We start from the raw sequence: 24,603 nt of genomic DNA, 5'->3' as shown, positions 1-24,603 counted from the left end.
CAGTAAAAGTAGGCCATAGGGTGATATTCTCTTACGCACTTTTGAAAGCCACAATGAATACCATCCAGTGACATCTAAACCTTGGCTACTCGCTTGCTAATCTCTTTGCTTCTCAGACTTTATATCATGCTGTTTGTTAACATACTCAACATCCAGATCCTTCCCAACAGCAAGTAAATCCTTCCTAATAACAGCTCGAATGTGAAACGCCGCGCAGAAAAACCACACCATAACCAAAACAACCGTCAACGATGATCCAAAAATCTTGATCCCCCTCGATGACAGAGTGTTTCCAACGTTGATACTCGCAAGAGCCAGACCGACGTTGGGGAAAACGAGTGCCCACCAGGACAAACTAAACTCCATTCTTCGAGCGCCGCGGAGGACAGATATAGCGGATAGGGCTGAGAACCAGATCGCCATTAGCCAGATGAAGAGGCCTGCTGCTACTGACATGCCAGCCCAGAGTTCGCCGGCGGGGATGCTAGGGGTGCTGAGGAAGTCATCTGGAAGAGCGGACTTGGCTTGTTTGCCGAGTGCAATTAGACCACCACACGTGAAAGCTACAAGAGTTAGCACAGGGATATGAACAAGTGTTGGGGGAGACGTTACCTGTTGGTCCAACAGCGATGAACATGGCGGGTCTCTTGGACGCAACCGGCAACTTGTGCTGAATGAGCCTCGACAAGTAAACAGCATAAATAAACAGCGCAAGCATCCATCCAAGCCCTTGTCCCATCAAACCAGCAACTATAATCTGCACCGCACTCCACTGCGGTTGACTCCCCGCTATCTTAGCCGCCAACATCCCCGTCACCAAAAACGGATATGCAGGCAATATCCAACCGGGCAACGCCTCCGAGATAGCAAGCCTCTCCGTCTCAAAGATAATATGATACTGCACCACAGCCACAACCATCTCACAAGCATAATACATCCAAAACACCACCCTCATAGCCGTCGTAAACCACTCTCCCGTCTCGGGCCCCCCATACGACTGCGCGCCCGTAAGTATCAACGCAATAGAAACCCAAAACGCTCCAAAGAAGAACGATTCAGACGGATGATGCAGACTTGTTGGAAAAGCACGGGGTTTCATGGCGAAGCGGGCGGCTATGAGGGCTGTGAAGGTCAGGAAGAGGATGATGTTTAGGATGAAGAATATTTTGCCGATGGTTTTTAAGCCGGTGAATGTGTAGGGCTGTTCGTTGAGGAGGTTGGCGAGACCGCCGGTTGACATTGTGCAGGGGAACCAACTCCATGTTATTCTGACGACGCGGTCTTTTAGACGGAGTGGTGTTGTGTCGCGTGCTGATGAGCCGGATTCGATGTCTACAGGGCGGCCATTCATGTCGCGCGTGTCGGCGTCCCTTGTGTTGTACTGGGGATTACTTGGTTGCGACATTTTTATCGCGAGTATAGTCGCGATAAGATCTGGAGTAGTATGGGCATTGCATTTCTTTATTTTATAGATTAAATATCATCTTCCTTGATTTTTTTATCTTGGCTCGTGACGAAAGCCAAGACGTCGTCACTTGACCCATTAATCGATCAGAGTTTGGGACTAAAAACTCCACTAGAACTCCACCGAAGATTTAAGTCGTAGGGCGAGCCAAGGCTGAGATCCGGCAATCGGCGCGTTATGTTTCGGATGCCAGCGAGTCATGCATCTGTATTTTCAACGACTTACCTGACAAGGCCTGATAGCACTAAACCAACAAAGATGTCCAAGTCAACGTTCCTTGGTGTATTTGATGGTCATATTGCACATCGCCGACAGCATGGATACTTTCTAATATTGTAACTAAAGGAATACAATTGCCTTTTCCACAAGAACCAGAGATTCCGTATCCTTGGCTGATGTTTCTGTCAAAGCCTTACTATAGCTTGCCCTAAGATCCGACTCCCCTCCAATTCCATTCCCATTGCTTGCTTCTGGGAAAGTGAAAAGAGCGGGCAGTAGGCAGATCTTAACCTCTTTACCCAAAAGTGCAATGTTTCCAGCTTGAGATTGGCCGACCTTCATCTTCTCCGCGTCGAATAGTGTGCCCGGCCGGAAGAAGTGATACTTAAGCCGCTTTACCGACAGCAAAAGCTCGATCTTGAATTTTAACACATGCGTCAAAGTAGTGTTCATGTCCTCGATAGTCTCCTTTTCTGGGTCGCTGTGAGACAAACGCTGGGTTATATCACGACTTTCCGGAGGCAGGAAATAGCCTAGAGTTCGCAGCATTAAGGTGGAAAGCCACTCGGACCTTTCTGAAATTATCCTTCTTTTAGGTTCCTTGCCAGATAAAAGTGACCTAATGGAAATCACGTCAAGTCGTTGGAGCGCATTCCACCCACCTAGTATTGTTAGCTTGGTGTCTTGGTAAACAAGTAAACAGCACGGTATGCTTACTTTCGGTTTCAATATGCCATCTATATTCATCCAAGAGTGGCGAGTCAGCAGCCAGGAAGGCTGGAAACACATCTTCGAGAACTAGCTCGAATATACCGGCCGCCACCGTAGCTGCCAAGATGAACCTCTTCGGTATCTGTGCTGCCTCACATCGGTCGAGAAGACATCCCAGACAGTACCCGCTAATGCGCTTGGCCCAATTATCCGCCAGGGGAGGGAAATTCGTGCGTTGTTCTGGGAGGGCGTCGTCCAAACTCAGATCGCAAATCGTCGAGGAAGTATTGCGGATGTTTGAGTAGAGGTTCTCATACTCTGCCCGGAGAGAGGTGTTGAGGAACCCAAGCCTATCTGCTTCCAGGTCCTTGTAGCTCCCCATAAGAAGTCCCTCTCGCTCAAGCCTACCTTTCGATTTCGCTAGTTCCTGTCGAAGCCGAACTTCAACCCCACTGAAATTACCTGGGGACGAGCTAGCATTGTCAATGCAATGTTCCAAGTCGTAGTTTCTTCTTTCGAGTTCAGATATCCGGTTTTCCAAAGTCACAGAATAGCTCTTCTGTTTGAGGAGCTCTGCCTCTGACAGCCTTAACCTGACTTCCATGGGGGGGTTGGATCCTGCTTCCGAGATGACAGTCATGGCGTCCTCCTGGGAGTCAGGAATAACAGGGCCAAGCTGCAGTTCCATAGATGATAGTTCCGACGAGGCAAGTCTGCTTAGTTCAGATTCATCTTCACTTTTAACTCTCCCTGGGTCATCATCCCTTGCGAGCTCATCTTCACTAGGATCATCGTTGGAACCCAGCCTTGCCGACCCTAAAGAGGATTTTGTCCTCCTCTATACATCCATTAGTCAAAACCAATTTCCCTCGCGTCACATCTCTAACCTTTTGTCTTGGACGTTCGGGTACCACGTTTGAGTTGCCAGCCAGCGGAGTAGACACTTCATTGGGCTCCCTGGAACTGCTGATTGAATACAGTGAACGAGGAACTGAGAGAGTACCTGATGTTGCAGCAAGACCCAAGGATCTGCTTCGTGTACAGCGTGCACCTTGGGCAGGGCTTATGCTCGTGAACATTTCATGGAAAACCTCCAGCTCCTCGCCCACCAGAGGTGTGAGACCTGCTGTGCCTACCTCAAATAGCTCATGGAATTTATCGCATGTTCCCCACCTTTTCCACTCCTCGTACAGCTTCCCTCGGATGCGCTCCTTTGAAAACTGCCGTCCCGTCACCCTCTCAAGGTAACCAGGAGCCGTCACCTCGAACTTTATACAGTATTGCGCGCACCAGCTCAAGTATGCTAGAAGTTGAAGTCGTTCAGTTTTGCTCCATGAGAAACGCTCTGTCGGCTTGGGCCTGGCACGCCGCCTAGATTTTCGATTATTTTTTCTTGCCATGATGCAGTTGTTTGGGGAGAAGTTGGAGGCCTTTGAAGTAGCGGGAGTTGGTGTTGGTTCGACCCCTGTCGTCCTGCAGGCTGCGCACAGGTGATGTGATACGTAAATTGTCCAATTGCATTCAGTCAACTGTGCCATGATACATAGTTGTCGAACCAACAACACGCTATTATTGGCCATCACGAAATCCACGCGTTCCCATAATAGTTAGGTTTCTGCCTTGCTGCCTAGAGAGATGGTTCGCTGTCGGATCGTGGGGCTCAGCTGTAGAGATAAGGGGATTAAATAGGAGGGCTGCTGGCCTACTATGCGCGAATTATCCATTTTACTGTATGCGCTTAGATCATGTCGTTCTCAAGGTCTTCGACGGTGACTCTAGGTCGAGAAAATGCACCCAATCACCAAGCTCAATCTGAGGAGAACCATATTAGACCGGAACCAATCAACCTCGACCTACTAGACGAGGACCGTGGAGACCCCTTCCCAAAACGTCTAATCATTGCAGTAGACTTCGGTACTACTTACTCAGCAGTTTCCTACGTTGACGTGCCCCAAGGATGTCCATCGGATTCCGTTGACTCGAGGTCTATTCGTTCGATCGGTAACTACCCCGAGAACTACAACTACCATTATAATGATCCAATGGGCAAGGAGGTTCCTACCGAGGTGATATATCCCTTAGATCGACACTTTCGTGATCACTTCAATCTTGATAACCCCGAGGGACATTTGGAAAACGGCGATGAAGTTGAGGTGCCGGTACCTGACGAAGACGGCGACATTTCCATGATCTCGGACGTTTCGGAAGAGTTCCGATGGGGTTACCGCGTACACGAAGTCTGGAATCGTCCATCTACACACTCCAACACGACTAACCAGCCTTTGTCTCGATTCAAGCTCCTCCTTGACAACAGTGCGATGACTGAAAATGTGAGGCGAGATGTCAGTAAGACTATCGATACGCTCAAGAGAAAGAATGTAATCCAAGGACCTCTTCATGTCATCGCAGATTTCCTTACCTACCTTTTGGAGCATACTCGTGCTCAGTTGCGCCGTCAGGGCTTTGACGACAGTTATGAGAAGGAAATGATACTTTGTGTCCCTGCTATCTGGACGCAGAAAGCATGTCGGGACATGCAGGCATGCCTAGCAGTGGCTATGAAAAGAGCCAACTTCACAAGGGCTGATTTACAGAACAAGAGTATTGACAATCTCTTCATCGTGTCGGAGCCAGAGGCAGCAGCTGCACACATGCTTTCCACCTCGGCTGAAATAAAGGTACAAAGATATCCCTTAACTCTTGTCGGGATACACTGTTAACATAATTCACTAGTCCGGAGATTGTTTTGTGTTGCTAGATGCAGGTATGATTTGACCCCCGTTGCGCCTTTATATCTAACAACATTACCAAGGTGGCGGAACTGTCGATGCGAACACCTATCGAGTCAGTAGAGAGGAGCCATTGAGGCTTGAGACGGAGATAGTCGCTCCTGGAGGTATGTGGTGTGATATAAATGCGTTGCATCTATAGCTGATTGTTGTTTGAAAGGTGGTCTGCATGGATCGAGTTATCTCAATGAAGGCTTCCGGGACTATCTCAACGATCTCCTTGCTGAGGAAACATACCTAAATGATGGCGTCGAGACCATTCATGGAATCGTTGAGAGAATAACATTCGAAGAATTCGAAAAGAGGATCAAGCGGGGCTACGACTATAACCAGCAAACAGCAAGGAAGGAGATATACATTAAAGGACTTCGTGACAATCCTGCCAAGGGTTTCAGAAATGAATGCATTTACATTCCGAGGTAAGTCTCAACTCCAGAGCTCAGCTGGGATATTTCTTAACCTGGTGACGACAGACTCAAGATTCGAGAGATCTTTTTCAAGCATCTAGACGCTATCGCTGATATTGTGAAGAGCCAGCTCGATGAAGCAAGAGGCAAAGGATACACCGTTGGGGTAAGTTCCCGTTAGTCAAACAGGTCCTTCACTCTGACATGAGGCTTTACAGAAAGTTGTTCTCATTGGAGGATTCGGAACTTCAATCTCACTTAGCCAAAGACTCCAGGAATTCTTGGTGGAATACGGTCGGGATCATAATTGTCGCATCACATTGATGGAACCTCAGCAAGGGTTTGTTTCCGAACGCAAGTAATCTTTACGAGGCTGACTAGGCTCCGATATACAGAACTTCTATCATTAATGCGGTAGCGTCAGGAGCTGTACTTAGAGCTCTGAACAAGGCGAATGGGCCAGAGAGGATAGCTCGTTCAAGTTATGGCATATTGCGGACTGAGCCTTTCGGACAGTACCCTGAGCACGCAGGTCTCAAGCCGTCCTGGGACCGTCATGATGGAATGCCATATATCAAGCAAACGATCGATTGGGTCTTGAAGCTAGTAAGTTGCTTTCTACACACAGTCTATCCGCCAGAGAACTGACTACAGCACAGGGAGAAAGAGTTCCATCGGTATGGCAGTGTGAGCCCTTTGCCTGCAGTCATACATTCGACGTCTGGCCCGTTCGTCCCTTTATCTGCAGAGAGATGCTGTATGTGTCAGATCATGCGACAAAATCGCAAGTCATCCCAACAACGAAGGTGAGCTTGAGAAACCCGATGGAAGACATATCTAATGAGACTTGAAAGGCGCCGAGTATGTCGGTGAAATCGAAGTGGACTTCTCTTCTCTTCGAGATCGCCTAGTCCCAATCGAGCCTGTTGTTAAAAGTAATAAACAAAAGATTGGGAAAAGGCATTATAGGATTGACTTTACGATGGCAATCAAGGTTGTGGATCGCGACTTGGAATGTAAGTTCTCACAGATGAGAATCTATCCCCCTTGCATTTCGAGCATAGATGTTCTCATCTCAGCTGACACGTGGTTGTAGGTTTTGCCATCCACGACCAGAAGGTGGTCAAGAAGTGTCGCATAAACATCGCTTCTGGATTCAGGCCGGGAGTGAAATAGATACGGATACTTGGGAGAATGTTTCTATGGAGGTTGATGGGATTTACGTGAGCGTTGAGTGAGAAGCATTGAGAACTGGGTTATTTAGAGATGCTGCATGAGGAAATGAGATCAAGATAACACAACACCTACCCGCCTTTAGAGCCAGATTACCGTAAGCGGGTAAATCTTGACAGAGATATCAACGTCCGAGATGCAATTGCCTTGTGTATACTAGATGGAGTCCTGGGACGAGAAGAGGGTTTAGAAGATCCGACAGAGGACCACATATCGCAAGTCAAGGATCTACGTCTTGTCGCTAGAATGAGAGCTGCCTGTGGGCGCGATAGTTCAAAGTAACTATAAAGATGCTGGTGATGGGGTAACGTCGCGATTATTGCCGAGATATCTTGATGTGCCTTGGTCTGAGGCTCTGCTTTTGCTTGGACTAGGGAGGTTTCAGAACAAGGACAATAGCCACAAAAAACAACTGCATCATTGAAATCAATTATCCTTAACTCCAACATGTATAACCAATGACGGCAAATAAATCATCCTGATAGGGGAATCACATTATCATTACCGCAGCGGCGCAGTCCAACCCAAGTCCAAGCTGGTACAAATCCCAAAATGACATAAAGTCGGCGCTCGCTATATATCCATTTCTATCATAGCCTCATAAATCAGTTAATATTTTATCCTCATCGCGGTTCGAAAGCTTCTATGTCTGCGATCATCAGTCATTTCTTCTGTACCTCCGCTTAACAAGTGGCTTACCTCCGCAGCATCCGAAATCAGGAATAACCATGAGCGTTATCGGATCTCAATAACGCTATCCCCGTCGCCATCATGAGCGCAAAAACCACACAAACAGCGACGATGATTATCACCGCATATTTCGTCCAGTCGTCCCCATCAAGATGTCGCATGTCTTTAGTCCATTCTGGCATGTCAATCGAACCACCCTGGACCAACCACGCAATAGCGAAAATAGCGATGACGATGACGGTGAAGATGAGTTGTCTGGCGTTACGTATAGCCTCCAAAAACGGTTGAATTCTAGATTTTGTCTTTGCCATGGTTGCTCTAGTATTGTAAGTTTGCTGTAAGTGCAAAAAAAGACGTTGAGGCTAGATGAAAGGTGGAAAAGTGGCATCATCGACAGGCTGGAATAGAGTGCGGCGCCTCCCCGCATATTATAGCGACTCTATTAGATCACAAGACATTCAGCTATTCGCGGGTTGGGCTGTTTATGGCGAATCATGTTGGGTTTCGGATGCTTCGGAGGGCTGTTCAGCCACCGGGAAACGTATGTTTGACCCCACCTCGAGCAGAATCAAGGCAGTCATTCAATCTTGCTGACATGGATTCAGGTGCCTGAACAAAGACTTTTAGTCTTGTCAGATATCTTATTCCCCGAGAGTCCGTTAGTGCGTGGCACGCGATCTGCACGTCAATCAGATCGGTCGGCATATCTTCGCGTATCAGTTTCTGGCCCGAAGACTCACCGTCCATTCGCTAAACTAACCTAGATGCGAGATGGATACGTTCGTTTCCCTATATCTGCAAAAAGCCAATTCTACTGTTAACCACGTTATTGTTCTGCGTTGAATCCTTGTGACTTTGTCGGCATTTCACCCTGCAAGGCAAGGATGATTTAGAGCCTGGGCCGCTAATTGCGAATCAACAAAGCACTCACTGGTCTTGGCGTCAGCCAGTCTGGAGAGATGTTATGTCGAATCTGTAAAGTCATTCACCTTCACCGTTAAAATCCAACAACAATCCACCATTCAGATCGTCCCCGCCATTCACCAAAGGTAATCTTCATAGTTACGCCGAGAGCCCTGGGCTAAGCCTCTGGACCATTTGAGTCAATGAAAACGGTCTTGAAAGCGATTATCCCAACAAGTCGCGATCGACGAGCAATTTCATGAATTGTGATTTACAGCAAACACTTGGCTACCAATGTTGACAATTTTACTGTGAAGCTGAGCGCTTTGCACTGATAAATAAGTCTAGTTTCTGATGCAAGAACTTTGTTCTTGGGCTTGGAGAACCGGAGACAATTCATAATACTAAAGCACTTCGATCTCATTCAGCTCATTGAGAAGACGTTTAATTAAGCAACTGATCACCCAAGACGCAATGACTACTGATCATTTGTTACTTATTATAAACTTAAGCGAGGCGTGTCTAGGCGAGATGAACTAGAGGCTTGACAAGTTGAAGCTAGCCAGAACAAGATGGCTTCTTCAGAACGGTCTCGATCCTTGATTAATATGCAAGCCACGCACTTCACGAGCTGATGTTATTGGGTATACGCCATGGCAAGATCAGATCATTATCAAGTCTCGGCCTCTCGCAAAACTAAACAGTCTTATACTTACGTATAAGGTTCTTTTATCGTTCTTTAAAAAATAAAGATTTATAGCAGCCCTATACATCAATTGCAAACTGCGCTGAAAGCAGTGAAGGGTTGCCATCGGGCTGCAAACACCCGAATAACATTACTGCTAAACATATTGTTATTCGTTCGTGGACCCATCAGACCGCAGCCCACTTAACCAAAATGAAACAACTAAAAACACCACATCCACAATTAGCCTGGTGTACCCCGCGTTCTAGACTAGCTTCCCGCGGGACAGCACTATCAAGATAAGATGCCTCGGCATGTTGGCCGTTAGTCCCAAGGGTCACAGGTATAAAGGAGCTGCCAAGGGACTACGTTATCCTGGAGACCTAGTCAAACATACAAAACCCATCACAACCCGGACACGACCCCGCCGCGATAATGGCTCAGATCCATGGAAACTGTGACCCCAAATTCAACGAGGTTCGCTCTCTTCTTGAGAAGTACCTCGAGTCAGGCGAAGAAGTTGGTGCGTCAATAACCATTGACATCGACGGCAAAGAAGTTGTGGATATCTGGGGTGGACACGCAGACAAGGAGCGAACCAAGCCATGGGAAAAAGATACAATCGTCAATGTGTTTTCGTGCACAAAGACAATCACCAGTCTCGCGGTTCTCATGCTCGTCGACAGGGGATTGATCGATGTCAATGAGCGCGTTTCGCACTACTGGCCTGAGTTTGAGCAGAACGGCAAACAGGATGTTCTCGTTAGGCATTTGCTGGGTCATACGTCTGGTGTCTCAGGCTGGGAAGAGCCGCTGTCGACTGAAGACATGTATGATGTTGAAAAGACAACTGCGATGCTGGCAAAGCAAGCTCCATGGTGGACTCCCGGAACGGCATCGGGATATCATGCATTATGTTCAGGACATTTGCTTGGAGAACTGGTTAAGCGCGTTTCTGGAAAGTCACTACGCGAGTTTGTGGGCACTGAGATCGCAGGTCCTTTGGATGCGGACTTTCAGATTGGCGCGGCGGAGAAGACCTGGGACCGCATCTCTCCCATCATCCCTCCGGACTTTACGGGAGTTATGCCAGAGTTTGAAGAGGGATCAGTTCAAGCCAAGACGCTACTCAACCCACCACTCGATCCTAATTCTGTTAACACCGGGCCTTGGAGACAAGCTGAACTTGGCGCTGTGAACGGCCACGCCAACTCTCGCTCACTGTCGCGTATCCTCTCCGCAATCACTCTGGGAGGCTCAACCCAAGGCAAGAAGATACTGTCGGAGGAGACTATCAAGTTGATTTTCCAGGAACAGTCTAATGGAAAGGACTTGGTCCTTGGATTACCGTTCAGACTTGGCATTGGATATGGACTAACGCCATCTGGTGCACTGCCTTGGATACCGGAAGGTAACATCTGTTTCTGGGGCGGTTGGGGGGGTTCGACTATTATTATGGATCTGGACAAGCGTATGACGATTGCTTATGCTATGAACAAGATGGGTGATGGGCTTGTTAGTAGTGATCGGGCTGAGGCTTATGGAAGGGCTATTTATCAAGCATTTGACAAATAAGAGATATAGCTTCTTATATGACCGACACATATTATATAAGACCCGCGTTCATGTCACTGAAACATCAATGACGTCCGCGTGAGCTTAACAAGAGATAGTCCGGTCTGAGTAAGGGTTGTTAGCCGAGGAATCTATTAGGCATACAAGAAAAACACTGCATGTTGGCCAGAGCGGCTTCGTCTTATAAGGTACAGCTGAATGATTCTCGCGATGCATGGTTGACTCATAACATGCAATTTAACAGGGCTTCCGAATTGTCTCTAGCGTTGTTGGCTGTTTGACAGACGAGGGACTTTTGACCTGCAGGCCAATGGACCAACAGCGGGACTTTTGGATGATCTATCACGTCCCTAAAATGCTGGTAAAGTGCAAAGACAGCAAGTTTCGTGTGAAGAAAATGGGTGACATGTAGGCGAGAGTAATTCAGAGTGAAGAAGATATTAAATATGGTTATCGGAGAGATTGTTTGCCTGAGATATGTCACCAAAACACCCAGTGCAGCGCTTACCTGCGGACTGATGGAGACACTGCGCCGCACTCCACCGCTGCTGCCTTGCGGAGATTTCCAGGCGAGGTCGTTCTGTTGGTCCGTATATAGGTGGCCGTTGCCCACGCACTACATGGTCCGTCTGACAACTTCTCCATTACTACATATTTCACCTGCATCCTTGCAGTTTGTTCCAATCTTCAACCACTTCCAACGGCTCCCTGGCAGCATGACAGAAAAGCTGCAAAAGGATGTTCGTCTATCTCCCAGAGGTTTCATCACAATCAGAATTCATTGACCGACTCTAGGCCCAAGCCCTCACAGATCGAAAACCTATGAGCGATAGCATGTCACTGCGCGATATACGACAATCGATGAAGAGAGACCCAGACGGACATGGCATAAGTGCACTGGGCTTTGATGGTGTCCTTCGTACGTTTGACGCTGAACGGAATGTTCTTGACGCCGTTGGCCTCAATCCAGCGCAGATCAGAGAGTACTACGATGGTTTGCCAATGCCCGAGAGATTCCTCACTGCCGACTGCCGGAGTGTATCCCGCCAGAATATGTTTAACCCCAACGCGGAGGATATTCCTAGGAAACCTACAGAGGAGGATAGAGCTAGAACTCGGGCATATAATGAGGCATTGAAAAGGCGCGGAGTCTCATGCTGTGTTGCGGACAAGTCAACTGATGGTGGCGAATCATCCAGCTGATTGATTCTTCATGAATTTTGAACCCTTGGTGATCGTGTAGCTGTTATCGCGTACCCAATCATCCCAATAATGGCGTGTCCTTGTTCCTATGTGCCAACTAAGAGGTCATAGCGTTTTCCTCGCCTGTAGGTTTGCACTAATTGGTCTTCTCACTTTAATGTCCAATAGGCTGTGATCAAAGTGCAGCATACCCCGCAGGAGCTGAAAGTGTGAGGAGCCGTGAATGAAGTCCCCTCTCTGCTATGGGAGTATTCACTGTTCATCACAACCTTCATATTCTCCTGGAGTATAAACATCTGCGACATTCCATCTTCAGAATTGACCATGCCACAGCTTTCAATCCTACTTCTCTTCTAATACTACAGACATCCGGTTGACAATGAGTCTCAAGCTCTACTACAAAACATACTCAACGGCTGATTTAACCGTCGCGGTCCTAGCTGAGCTGGAACATGGACTGTCTGAGCCTATCGCGGAGAGAATCGAGGTTGACCTCCAAAAGGGAGAAAGCCGCACCCCGGAGTATCTTAAGGGTGTAAACCCTAATGGACTTGTTCCGGCTATAGTCCACGATGGCGTAAGCATTTGGGAAGCTTCTGCTATCACTATGTACCTCGGTGAAACCTTTGGAGTGGAGCGTCCTCCTAATAATAAAGAAGCGCCTGTGCTCTATCCCCCTCCCGGCACCTCCCGTGGGAAGGCTATGACGTGGATTGTCTGGTCAAGCACTGAACTTGGGAAGAAAGGAATTGCGCTTGGAGAAAGCCAGGCATCTAAGTCGAAGGTATGCCTTTAATTTTGTTACCAGCCTTTCCACAAGCACTCAAGACCAAATTGCTAACTTTCGCCTTCCTGAAGGCTCAGTTGGATAAGGCAGTAAGCGAGCTTAATGAGAAAGTTCGGATTCTGGATAATTCTCTATATGACCAGGATTATATCCTTGGGGACTGGTACTCGATTGTTGACACGCATCTCTGGGCTACTCTCAGGTGGTTGACTTATATGGGATTGGACCTTGCTGCATTCCCAGCCCTGGCGGCCTGGAAAAAGAAGATTGAACAGAGGCCGGCTATTCAGCGGCTTCAACAGCAGTAACTTCTCAGTTGGTAAACTCGCGGCTCAGACTTCCGAACAATGAAGCCCATGTTTAATATACTCCGGATCACAGAACTCCGTGGACGAAATTCCATTGTCTCTTTGCTTGCAACCTGTGTCTTTTGTGGTCCTTTGACCTCAAAGAGAACCATAGTATAGCCAATAGACACACCTCTGACACTATATTGGGTTCTGACATCATGTGGAGGAATTTACTCAGTCGGCTGTTATCGTGATCTCTCAAACAAACAAAGCAAGGTATATACAAGACCCAGCAGGTCCCCGTTGAAGTGATCGAGGGAGGCGCCTTAGAGGACATAGGTAAAGAAAACAATATTGTTAATAGCCATGCACAAATCAGATCTCTCTCACCTCCATGGCACGACCCCACTGTCTTCATACAACACAGTACTACTACACCTTCTATATATGACTTACCAGTCCTTTCCACCGGGGCTGTTCAGCTCAGCACGCTTCCAATCCTTTCCGCCGGGGCTATCCATCTCGGCACGTTTCCAATCCTTTCCGCCAGGGCTATCCACCTCAGCGCGCTGTGCATTATTGTATCAGAATGTGCCAAGCGCCTTGAATTCCAAAGGTAGAGAGAGCACTTACAGCAACTGTACGTCCGCGAGCCGAAAGATGGCCGTCTACTGGGGGTGCTGCAACAGCGGCTTGGACTGCAGCAATGCCGGCGAGAATGATAAGACTGGATCTCATGATTTGTGATTTTGAGGGGATTTGATTTATGTGAAATGTAATAGTTGCTCAAGTCCGAAGTTGAGTCGAGGCCGGCGCCCAATTTATAATTTTAGCTATCGTGTCTATACTGGCGGCCGCCGCCGACAGTGACTTGCCGTTCAGGTGCTTAAGTAAGTCATTACTAACGTTAGCTGTGTCGTATTGCGTCAAATTGTCGCCTTTTGATCCGCCCATTGCTTGGATCGGCCGACGTGTTGATACGAGCTATCATGACGAGCTGCGGGGATCGGCCGACTTATGCAGCTGCTTCTTGTGGCAATACCTGTGCCCATTGGTAGAGCAGGACCTTTTGTAAAGGAAAAGAGGTATGGAAGACATGGGGGCTGTAGTAAAACATTCATGAGAAACCTTTAGTGGTGGAAAGAGATGTTCCGATAACAGTCCTGTAACTTCTGATATCCCAGGTTACAGCGAGATAAGCGTATGCCTTCCGAGCACATGCCCACCGCACCACATATGGCTTACACAGTTTTCTTCCTGAAGTAAGGGCTCTTTCTGGTATGAGAGTTGCTTGATTATCAAGCCCCTCTTACTGGTATCACAGTGCTAGTACCCCTGCTGCCACCTATACCAGGGGAGAGGTCGAGGGATGACGATGACATCGGCGGGGACTGGCCTCTTGTTGAAGCTCCAAATTTGGGACACAGCGAGTGTGATACAATGCAACGTTGTCGGAGAGGCCGCCGAAGTCATAGGCCTTTTTACATATGCTGGTCTGGACATGACGATTGCTCATGCTATGAATAAGATGGGTGGTGGACTTTGTTAGTAGTGATCGGGCTGAGGCTTATGGAAAGGCTATTTATCAAGCTTTTGAGAAGTAGTAGACCTTACGAATTGCATTGCAATATCGATGACATCATGCCCACGTATGGACAAGACTTGATCGGATAGGAGGAAAGGCCTATATATAGCAGAAGCAAAATCAAGATAAAATGACAGATCACCAATGTTTGTTTATTCCAGACCATTATGTCTACGTTTGAGTATCTATTAAATAGAAAGCTCTGAGACAATCACTACAGTTGAAGAAAAACTTCTAAACATGTAACCGTCATTTATTGGCAGGTCAGACAGGCTTCAAGAAAGGCAGTTGAGAATAGAAACATAGAGGAACCAGGAACTCAGTTGTAGTCGCAAGATAGACGCTTATACCAACTATATCGAACGCTCTGTTAGTAAACTCTGAGAAGCGAATAGGGATGACGTTATAACAGGGAAATGAAAGGAATGGAAGTCGTCACTTACAAATCTCTTGCAAGACCATTTGGGACCTCGTCCCCGTTAGTGCAATCAACGAAAGAAGTTTGAGAGGCTTCGGGAGCAGCCGTGCACTTGGCAGTGAGTCCATCATCACATATCACGCTACCAACTGTCGCGGCGTTCGGCCCCTGGTAGGAACAAGACGAATGGCCGTGAAGGCTAAAAGTAGCCAAGGATGTTGGATACTGCGCTGGTGAAGCTCGGCCTATGGCGGTGCTGTAGGCTATTGGGTTATCCTTGATAGCACAGACATCACTGTCTGACTGGTTGCCCTTGTCAAATGGCCCGCAGTCCCACCACCAGGTATCCGTCACGCCTCCGTGCCCTGCGACCTCGATCTCTCTGGTGTAGATGACCAGGACGTAAGGCGATGGGGATGGGGATGGGGTTGAAGCAGTAGGGCCGGTGGGGAGCTGGGAGACGGAAATTGTCGTCTTGGGTAGAGGTGACGTGTAGGCGCATCTGTTGGCAGGCGTGACATTACTGTCAGTGGACAGTGCAAAGGTTGAGCCGGAGCAGACGCAGTAACCTTTGGCTATACCCCCGTCAGGGTCAGCGTTATGCGTGCTGCAAGAGGCATACGATGGAGCCGTTGTTGTGCGATGAGGCTGCAACGTGACGGGGCGGGTGGTGACGCCTGAGGCGGGAAGGGGATCAAGGCTTGGGTCTGCATCATCGGGGAAATCGACTTCATCATCTCCACAAGGATTGCTGTCGTCATCACAAGGGTCGCCGTCTGCGTCATCCTCCTCCCCATCCTCGCCATCTTGACCACATCCCAACCATTTATAAACATTCGCATCTAGAAAGCCTCCCGATGAAGCTTGTCTGCTAGTCAGGTCCCGAGCATGCGTCCGCTCTTGACTATTTACCATCGCCTGAATGTGACTGTCGTTACGCTTTATAAGCGCTCCATCGTCATTACCAGAATCCTCTGGTGGGTCAGTACACCTTTCGTTCGCCACGATGCTGTCCTGCCTCCCTAGTGCTTGATAATCAGAGTCCAAACTCCACGAACTTGTATCCTGGTCCCAGTCATACTTTCCCGGTGACGGATACCGACAATATGTTGGAGGGAGTAGCGCGTAGACTGCATAATCATCCTCTGTAGGATTCTTCACCATCTTATCCTTGGAGTCGAGGTAGTGCATGAGCTCCGGTTTCTTGCGGTCGGTGTTGGGTACGTCAAACCATGGATCCCACGTGCGGACTTTATTAACCACAACGTTATTCACCAAGGTGAACTCCGGCCCGTACCTGGCAGCACAGAAGTTTTCATCCACCAAATCTTCCGGCAGGTATTTGGTAAAACTGGGATCAAAATCAACGCAGTACACAATGCCTTCAGTGTCGATCTTTGGGTTTGTACCTGTATCTTTCTCCTGGAAATCGTTATACCTCTTCGCCACTGACTCGATCCAAAGTCTCAAATGATTACCGGCGATCTGATTCTCCAACTTCTCAGACCAAGGGCCACCAGGAATCAACCGAAGCACGGCACTGGCGTCTTTTGAGCGATCGGGATTGCCAGAACCAAAAGGGTACTCTTCCACCTCGCATCCTTCAAGCTTCCAACCTCCTTTTGGCCTATCTTTGCTCTTGGCAAAGTAATGGCCTTTGTACCTGTTGTCAAGGAGGCCTCGTCAGTAAAAACGGAGTATGGAAAATTGTTGCTTTGTTTCAGTGAGACAACTGACCAGCGTTGTGTGACATGGACCTTTGATCCCTTTGCATGAGTCAATATCGATGTCGCCCCGCGGACCTTTATGGCTGATTTCGCATTGCCGCAGACGTTGGGATACAGATCATGCGGGCATGTATAAGTAGCGAGGCATTTGTCTTTGCCTGGGCTCCTGGGGTCTTCATTCTTGGCGGGACAGAAGTCGCTTCCACGTCTGTCCAGTCTAAGGCCTAAAGAATCTAGGCCTCGGTTGATGAGTGATGGGAGATATCCCCCAGAGGCTTGATGCTTGGCTTTGGAAGATGTCGGACAACACGAGCTCTCGCCCTTCAAGTAGGTTTTAACTGCATCCATCTTGCTGTCTATCTTCCGTTGACAAGAAGTGACTTTGGAGTCAAGTTCATCGCTTGCAACATCACAGTTGATCGTATTTGAGCTTGCATCATAGACAGGGTAGTTACCGTTATCGCACATGCCCGAGCTGGTGTCAAACTCACAAGGGTCAGCCTCGGTACTGGGAGGGCTACCAGAGGGTCTCGGATGCGGAGGAGGATCATCATTCACAGGCGCTGGTCCTTCAGGCTTGGGGCACTGGCCCGCAACCTTGACACCAAAGACTTTGATGCATGGCAGATGGAAGGTAGGTAATTCCGGAAACTTGGGCCACCTGAACTTGACGCGTGGAATCTCGGGTGTGTCCCAGACTATCACTGGCTTGCAAGTAGGACAAGGCAGAATGACGGGAACGACTGTTGTTGATGAGTCGCTCCCGGTTGTTGTGATCCAGATGTTGGTGGTGACTGGAAAATCGGTGAAATCCTCAAGGGAGACTCCAGGCGGAACTGTTGTCATTGTTGAAGTCACATCGTCGTCCGTGGAAGTCGACAGAGACGTAATAGTGAGGGTCATGCCGTTGGTGGTGACAGTCTGGACAACTGTTGTAGGTGGAAGCGTGCCACTCTGGCCAGGCGGAACCGAGACACCACCTCCACCAGGACACCAAGCTGCCGCCGCAGGACACGTTGGACCAGGAGTATCTTTTTTACCTGAAGCAACAGATGGTGCGAGCTTGGCTGGTCCTTGTGGAGATTCCTCATTTCCATTGTACGCAGAAACGCACCATTCATAGTTCCAGGTGCCTGGGAATAGCAGAAAGTCATCAAGACAGGTCGAACCGGTAATGTTAGCAACGATTGCAAACTTGCTTCCTTTTTCGAGGACGTTCCGGTTCCAGACATGGTAACCTCCAGCGGAGTCGGATCCGGTCCAAGTGATGCTATGAAAATGTCAATGCTTACCATAGTAGAGAGAATATCGTTGCTAAGGGGGGCTCACTGAACAGTGGTGGGGTCTATAGACAGAATCTTGAGATCCGAAGGAACTGGTGGTGTCCCAGCGCCTGGAACAGCGTTATTGGCGAAGAAAGGTAGGCCTTGGCCGTTTTCGTTCCAAGTAACGGGGGCAATCAGATAGTTCCGACCAGGAGTAAGTCCTTTGATAACCGCAGGCGAGCTAGTGAAAGCTGCACCGGTAATAATTTCGCAGTCGTCTGGGCTCCAATCCCAATACAAGATGTTGTATTCGACAATCGAGTCTGATTTTGCACAAGTAATTGTGCTGGTTAGCCATGGTGATCTTGAAGCAAGGAGTTGCTGAAAAAGTCTGACATACCAGTATTTGGTCCTGCTGGAGGATCCCATGTTACAGTGAACCCATCAGCACCGGGCTCTACCTTCACATTTTGCGGCGGATCTGACAGTTTCGGGGTGGCCTTGGCAGATAGCTTTGATGTATAAGGGCCCACGGAGTAGTCTCCGTAGCGAGCTCGCACAGAAACAGAGTATGTCCAGCCTTCAAGCGGCCACTGCGAATCCCATCTGTTGGATAAGGTAGTTGTTGGGGAGTATGTGTTGGCGCCACCATCAATGGAAACTGTTACATCGTAACTATAAGCACCGTAGACTACCCATTGCTTAGTTAGTAAAAGTGAAAATACAGATCACGCGGCTGAGTGTCGTAGAAAACATGATCAGAGGCGTTGTTACTTGCCTGGATCCCAGGTGGCGGCTGGGGAGAGGAAAAGACGCGGAAGTTGGATGGTTGCGGTAAGGGCCGGGCCAAAGCTGAGTCGCCCTGGGTAGGAACCTGAACTGGATTCTTGCCTAGATTGAAACCCTTCACCAGAGTTTTGGAGAAAATGCTAGCGATCTGGAACTCCCCCAGAGCATTGGGGTATAAGCCGTCAGTACCTACTGGCGTTAGTGACATGAGCACAAAACAACGATTTCCACCAAAGTAGTACATACCTGAGGGGCAGCCACTGGGTTGACAGTCCTGAACAGAGAGAAAGTAGATGTTTTAGCATGCTTCTACCATCGACGAACCGCTTCTAGATCAGATGACTTACATAGTTATCCGCAAGTGGTACTAAATGTATGGGGGATTGCTTCGTAGACCACTTGGATATATAGTCTGGAAGCAGCTTGTTATATATCTCGGTGTTCTTCACGAGGTCATTCCGACCCTGAATGAAACTCCTCTGAGGCACGTCAGCCATGGCAATCTTGACGTTGGGGTTCGAAGCTCGGGCGTTAGTGACAAAGGTATCGACGCTATCCAGAGTCCCGGCAGCGTCGCTGTAGAACCAGCCCATGTCATTGAAGCCGAGCATGAAGAGAATAAGATCTGCAGGTGTCGACCGAAGGACATTCGCGATCAATCCTTTGTCGACCGCAACAGGCCTCCCTGGATGTCCTATCAGCACCATAGACGACCTACTAAACGGGTTTGGGATCTCCGAATCCTACATACCCCTGGACCAAGTATGTTAGGAAGAGCGTTAGATAGGTGTATGTGAAGGAAAGGTTGGATTCAAGGCTAGGATTTACTGAGGAAGGTCAAGGGAGGGTTATCGATTTGTCTTACCATGCAGAAAAGTGGTTGCAGTTTGACAGGAATTCCTCGTCCACGTCTGCAGCATAGCCGCCAGATGTTTTAGGAGCACTAGAAGGAACTGGTTTTCCATACAGAATTGGAGGTGAGGGTGCTGTTGGTGGATCCGGCGGTACCTGATAAAGTTTGATACTTAGCATGATCATATTGATCAAGAGTAAAGGTTCGGTCTTCGTTCATTAATACATACCGTGCCTTTATAGGGTCCAACCATTTCAACGGCGATACCATTCTGCTTGAAGAACTGCCAGATTCTATAACGCCAGGTGTAGTCACCCTCGCGACCTATTGTGAAGAGCCGTTAGGAAACGCCCTTTGAGGGAATATTTTGAGAGTCTACTGAGCAGCGGTATTGAGGCATCGAACCTTGAGACATGGAGTCACCGACAATCATGACCCTCAGAGTTGACTGGCGTGCAACCACCGAAAGGGCTGGGCTGGACACATTTGTTGAGGCGATCATGTCCGCGATCATGTCATTGACTGGGCCAAAGCTAACCCCAGCTTGTAAAGGCGGCAGGGCAGGAGAAAGTTTACTGACAATCTCATACTGAGGGACAGAACTGATGTTAGTTGGCAAGGGGAGTGCAGGAATAGTTGAAAGCTGATGCAGGCTCCATGAAATAGAAGACGCCAAATGTACCGCCGAGGAGAACTCGATACGACCGGGGGCATTAGCTGTGCTTTTTGCTGGAGAATATGAGATGGTATCGGTTTCTTGGCCCGAAACGAGACCGGATAGGAGGAGGCCACAACTAAGGGCAGCAAATACAGCCGTACGGAGAATTTCACTAGTTCGACGCATGGTTAAAGATGTTTCAAAGATTATCGTCCACTCAAGAATGATGTTTCTGGTGTCATGTTCAATTATCTCTTGCTATGGCAATTCTGAACACTTTATATTCCAGATTTCCACCCGGTTTAAGCCTAGAGAGGCTTACAGGAAGCGACAAGGCATGACATGCTTTCAACTTGTCAACTTGTATTAACCAACATGCATATGGCACTGAGCTTAGAACCAACATCACAATCTTCTCGTACATGGTTCTCTTGAGGTTGAGGTCTTCATGTCTCTTTCAAGAGTACGAACGGTAATTGGCTAGAGACTAAGGCGCGGAGCACCGTTCCGGCTACAGTAGACCCTCTTTCGTGTCTGGAACAACTCTGTCACATCAAAACCCTGCATCTCGCCTACCCCTCAATCCCCAGTTTATAGTTAGTGGCAAGGTTAAACGGCTATGTCGGCAACTTGACGTCGGGCACTTCTCCATATGAATTAGCACTTTTCGGATTGCAAAAGTACCCTTCTAAGGAACCTAAAGTTAGGCAGGGATGGAATATCACCAACAACACTTTCACATGAAAATAACCGACCCCAGGCAGTTGATGCCGAAAGTATCCCTCCCATGCCTTATCTCTCGGGGATAAGAACCAAGCCTGTGACAGTGTCAGGGTAATGATTAGACACCCACCCAACATGAATGAAGAGAGACGCGAGCAGATCGCAGCCGCTCTTCGCCGGTACCGTGAGACGGTGTTGCAGCACAATCTATTCTTGCTCCGTACTCTAGTGGAAAAGGTCGAAGCTGAGCCTATCCCGCCGAACTGTACAGAACCGGCCGCACAGAGCCTACGAATGCAAGCAATCCAAGAGCTCATTGAAGTTCCCGAGTCAATTGAAGCGCCACGAGAGATCCTTGATGAGAGCGTCATTCCTTCATTGATCTCGTCGGCCTCGCTCGAGGGCGTGGACGATGATCCAGTGAACCTCTCACTAAGACGAGAATACTTCAACGGCATCAAAGCAAGCATTGCAGAGAGGGGCGTGGAGGTTGCTGAATTCCCCCCCTCGGACTTAGAGTACCTCTGTACGCTTGTCAGTGGCATCACGGGTCCGGGTCTTCCATTTCACAGGGAAACATCTCAGATCGACTTCATCACCCCTCTCAGACCCGGCAAGATGAAAGCCATGATTCAAGCTGTGGGTGTGCCAGCAGGGAGTGATGCAGCAGGGGACCATAATCAACTCACCGGGCTTTGGGGGGACTGGGAAATTGCTATAGTGTTCAAGATTGGTGGTGGGCCTCGTGGTTGGGGCGGCTCATACGCGCTATACTCCCGGAATGAGGACAACGAGCAGTGGAAATGGAGATATGGAGTCCATGATGAAGAGTGGTGCAGCGATGTCTATGATAGTGTGGAGGAGTTCCTTGGCTTCTATGCTCATTTCAATGAGCAAACTGAGGAAGACCTCGAGGATGACATAACTAGCTTGGAAGGATTGGTATGATTATAGAAGTGACGCGTGTTCGAGGTCTATCGTACCATATTCTTTTACCTCTAAAAGAGGCTTTCCGTCAAGCAATACAAGCTCATAAGTCCAGAAGCCCGAGATGAATACAGCATTTTAATCCCAAGCAAGTAGTAGCCACAAAAGTGACACAACACAAAAACACCTGTAGATCCAAATCCTTTCCATAAATCACTCAGGGTCGATCGGCCAGCTTTTTCGGGTAACCGACGCTTGATCAGCCCGGCACACACACCGATAGTCAAATACAAGACAGATATGGCTATCTCTGGTCTGGAAATATCCAATGGCCGACGCGATCCATCGAGCTCATATATTTCACTTCCAACTGATTGTTCCTGGAGGTGGCTATGAAATCTTCGAAAGTGAGAAAGTTGTCGACGCGCTATCCAATACTCTGTACCTCTTCGAAACGCGCCGAGGTTGTTAACAATGGAGCTCCCGCCCTTTGGGGCTTTTAACGGCGTAGTGTCAGCTATGGTTTCGATTAGATATAGGAGTGAGCTCCATTTACTAGCGTTGATCGTGCAACTTGCCTCAAGCTTGAGATCAAGAACACGAATCACGGTGTCGTTGTTTGGGGCAACCTCAGAGCTAGGTATCGAGCGATACGTCGTAGCTAGGTTGCACTGATGCTTTAGGCTATATAGACCGATGCCATCTTGAACATTATTATAGTGAACCATCCAGTCACAGTCCCCAGAGGCAGTTTCGCTAGTTCTACAATACTCTTTTAGCATTAGTTCGAGTCAAGTTGTCAAATGGACTTGCCCTATTCGTATCCTGTCGAGATCATGTTCAATGCTGCTATTCATACCAAAATAGCCTGCTTCACTCACGACTCGCTCCCCGGGTATCACGCAAAGATAACGGGCAGTTACCGGGTCATGTAGACGGACGTTATCGCCCGAAGAGATCCGCCGCGACCGCTGCGACATTTTTGGGGGGCGAGGATATTTCTGAAGTTCCCAAAATAGCGAGTGAGAAACCTGTCCTGGAAGAATACCCGGTGTGAACCTTCAATAGACCAACGTTCCCCATCTTCATCAACATGGTCATTGAAGGAGTCGAGCATCTCTTCAGGAAGACTTTCTTGCCAGATCATACTGTCGGTCCAGAGAAAGCCTGCCCCTGGAAGGTACATAGTATAAGCTGTTGAATCCATGATACCAGATCCAATCTGGCCTGGCATTGAGATTCTGTCCAGTGCAGGGAATGGGGTTAGGTGTCTCCGCATAGAGGCTGAGAAATAAGAGAGGTTATAGTTACCCCCAGCAGCTGATTCGGACGCTGGGATAAGGCATCCAACCATCAACCTGGCCAATACTGGGCAAATAACATACGCAAAGGCAATATTAGCGCTGCATTCCAGAGCAAGGCGAATCTATAGTCGTTCAACGTTAAGAGTCGCGTACTTAGCAAGGCATATTGGTTAGACTCACAGGCGTGTAGCTGAGGTCTGCGATTTTCCCAGTCATTTTTCTAACTCGAGCAACAGTCCATAGAAGATATGCTATAACAGCATCAAGGTCATTGCAACCTAGCATATAGCTAATGAGCACCAAGAACTCCCCAAGACCGAGGGAAAGCAGTGCTTGTAAACATCGAGGATAGTTTTGCCAGGAAATGGATGATACTATGGCCAGAATCAGACAGCCATCTGAAAGGTTGTTTAACTATTGAATTATAAGTCTCTTCTGACACAACACTAAGTGAAAAACAGTGCATACCAGCGCAAGAAGATGATCAGGTCTAAACAAGCTGGACCAGAACGTGGCTGTGCTGAAAATCACACAATACAACACAGATTTCTTGTAATGGCTGCCTGCCGTGAAATTTCCGTCGGCCTTTAACACCCGAAGGAATTCAACGGCGATCAAGGTCCATAAAAAGTGACACGTGCAGGTCAGAAATTTCAGTGTTGGTTGAGACGGCCCAAGGGTAGCGGATAAAGGAGCGAAGAGCTCCAGGGTCAGTTGACCTCTAGTGCTAAACTCGGTCAAGGTGTTGTGTAGATGTACTAGAAAGGGGCTATAATCGGGGGATGCGCGGCTTATGATAAGGAAGGCAATGATGAGCATTGGTAAGATAAAAGTCCGCCGAATGACGCTGGGACGTGCAGGCTTGATCTCCATTGTGTCGATGTCTCAGGCAACTGACATTTCCCGAGTTGATAAGGAAAAGAAAAATCTGAGTTGGAGTGAGAGGGTGGCTCATGCCGTCTTGCCGCTAGTTTATCTGGTGTTTGTTGGTCTTATGCATGTTGGTTCTGTATCCTGGCAGCAACATACAGAATTAGCCATTATAGGAATCTGCAGGAGGGTTCCCCTGATTCTAACCGAGGTTCAAAAAGATAAAGTGCCTCGGCCGGAATTCAATTGCATTCTTCAACAGACGCTATTGTGGTCTATGGTTAATGTATCTCTTGTCCTTTTTTATACTCTATATATATCTTATAGTCAGGGCTATTTATAAGCACCCGCTGTTTCACTTTATTCTTATTTCTTTATCGCTTTAGTAATAAAAGTATAATAATAAATATAATATAACTATAAAAGCAAAATAAAACTAATTAAGTTTTATCTCTATTTTCTTTTATAAGCTTCTTAAAAGATATCTTTTAAATTTAAGTAAAATATATTTATAATTAATAGATTAT

The 24,603-nt window shown here is 48.0% G+C and overlaps 8 protein-coding genes across 8 annotated transcripts; 4 read left to right on the top strand and 4 right to left on the bottom strand.

Moving 5' to 3' along the window:
- Nucleotides 1-96: 96 nt before the first annotated feature.
- FTJAE_11638 (Malic acid transport) lies at nucleotides 97-1,405 on the bottom strand (the record flags this gene model as incomplete). The annotated part of the gene is made up of 2 exons (XM_037344601.1): nucleotides 97-563; nucleotides 613-1,405. The coding sequence occupies 2 exons, from the start codon at nucleotides 1,403-1,405 to the stop codon at nucleotides 97-99; spliced, it is 1,260 nt and encodes a 419-aa protein (XP_037201317.1).
- A 399-nt stretch (nucleotides 1,406-1,804) lies between these two features.
- Nucleotides 1,805-3,795, bottom strand: FTJAE_11637 (uncharacterized protein; the record flags this gene model as incomplete). Its single annotated transcript, XM_037344600.1, has 3 exons — nucleotides 1,805-2,217; nucleotides 2,402-3,233; nucleotides 3,283-3,795. 3 exons carry the CDS (start codon nucleotides 3,793-3,795, stop codon nucleotides 1,805-1,807), a joined length of 1,758 nt encoding a protein of 585 aa, XP_037201316.1.
- Nucleotides 3,796-4,140: 345 nt separating this feature from the next.
- On the top strand, nucleotides 4,141-6,767 carry FTJAE_11636 (Hsp70 chaperone protein; the record flags this gene model as incomplete). The annotated part of the gene is made up of 10 exons (XM_037344599.1): nucleotides 4,141-5,073; nucleotides 5,129-5,159; nucleotides 5,208-5,291; nucleotides 5,345-5,603; nucleotides 5,658-5,757; nucleotides 5,810-5,931; nucleotides 5,987-6,197; nucleotides 6,298-6,397; nucleotides 6,446-6,607; nucleotides 6,688-6,767. The coding sequence occupies 10 exons, from the start codon at nucleotides 4,141-4,143 to the stop codon at nucleotides 6,765-6,767; spliced, it is 2,082 nt and encodes a 693-aa protein (XP_037201315.1).
- A 2,770-nt stretch (nucleotides 6,768-9,537) lies between these two features.
- Nucleotides 9,538-11,880, top strand: FTJAE_11635 (beta-lactamase; the record flags this gene model as incomplete). Its single annotated transcript, XM_037344598.1, has 2 exons — nucleotides 9,538-10,617; nucleotides 11,473-11,880. The coding sequence occupies 2 exons, from the start codon at nucleotides 9,538-9,540 to the stop codon at nucleotides 11,878-11,880; spliced, it is 1,488 nt and encodes a 495-aa protein (XP_037201314.1).
- Nucleotides 11,881-12,259: 379 nt separating this feature from the next.
- On the top strand, nucleotides 12,260-12,975 carry FTJAE_11634 (glutathione S-transferase; the record flags this gene model as incomplete). Its single annotated transcript, XM_037344597.1, has 3 exons — nucleotides 12,260-12,664; nucleotides 12,739-12,756; nucleotides 12,811-12,975. The coding sequence occupies 3 exons, from the start codon at nucleotides 12,260-12,262 to the stop codon at nucleotides 12,973-12,975; spliced, it is 588 nt and encodes a 195-aa protein (XP_037201313.1).
- Nucleotides 12,976-13,343: 368 nt separating this feature from the next.
- FTJAE_11633 (uncharacterized protein) lies at nucleotides 13,344-13,695 on the bottom strand (the record flags this gene model as incomplete). The annotated part of the gene is made up of 3 exons (XM_037344596.1): nucleotides 13,344-13,365; nucleotides 13,414-13,526; nucleotides 13,591-13,695. 3 exons carry the CDS (start codon nucleotides 13,693-13,695, stop codon nucleotides 13,344-13,346), a joined length of 240 nt encoding a protein of 79 aa, XP_037201312.1.
- Nucleotides 13,696-14,981: 1,286 nt separating this feature from the next.
- On the bottom strand, nucleotides 14,982-20,438 carry FTJAE_11632 (carbohydrate esterase family 3; the record flags this gene model as incomplete). Its single annotated transcript, XM_037344595.1, has 10 exons — nucleotides 14,982-16,623; nucleotides 16,698-17,957; nucleotides 18,017-18,275; nucleotides 18,353-18,627; nucleotides 18,678-18,930; nucleotides 18,988-19,015; nucleotides 19,089-19,455; nucleotides 19,607-19,749; nucleotides 19,824-19,918; nucleotides 20,000-20,438. The coding sequence occupies 10 exons, from the start codon at nucleotides 20,436-20,438 to the stop codon at nucleotides 14,982-14,984; spliced, it is 4,761 nt and encodes a 1,586-aa protein (XP_037201311.1).
- A 672-nt stretch (nucleotides 20,439-21,110) lies between these two features.
- FTJAE_11631 (uncharacterized protein) lies at nucleotides 21,111-21,923 on the top strand (the record flags this gene model as incomplete). Its single annotated transcript, XM_037344594.1, has 1 exon — nucleotides 21,111-21,923. The coding sequence occupies one exon, from the start codon at nucleotides 21,111-21,113 to the stop codon at nucleotides 21,921-21,923; it is 813 nt and encodes a 270-aa protein (XP_037201310.1).
- Between the last annotated feature and the right edge of the window lie 2,680 nt (nucleotides 21,924-24,603).

The sequence above is a fragment of the Fusarium tjaetaba genome (assembly GCF_013396195.1).
Source record: "Fusarium tjaetaba strain NRRL 66243 chromosome Unknown NRRL66243_c0000294, whole genome shotgun sequence".
In the NCBI taxonomy this organism is placed as follows: domain Eukaryota; kingdom Fungi; phylum Ascomycota; class Sordariomycetes; order Hypocreales; family Nectriaceae; genus Fusarium; species Fusarium tjaetaba.
This window is presented reverse-complemented; position numbering and strand designations above follow the sequence as displayed.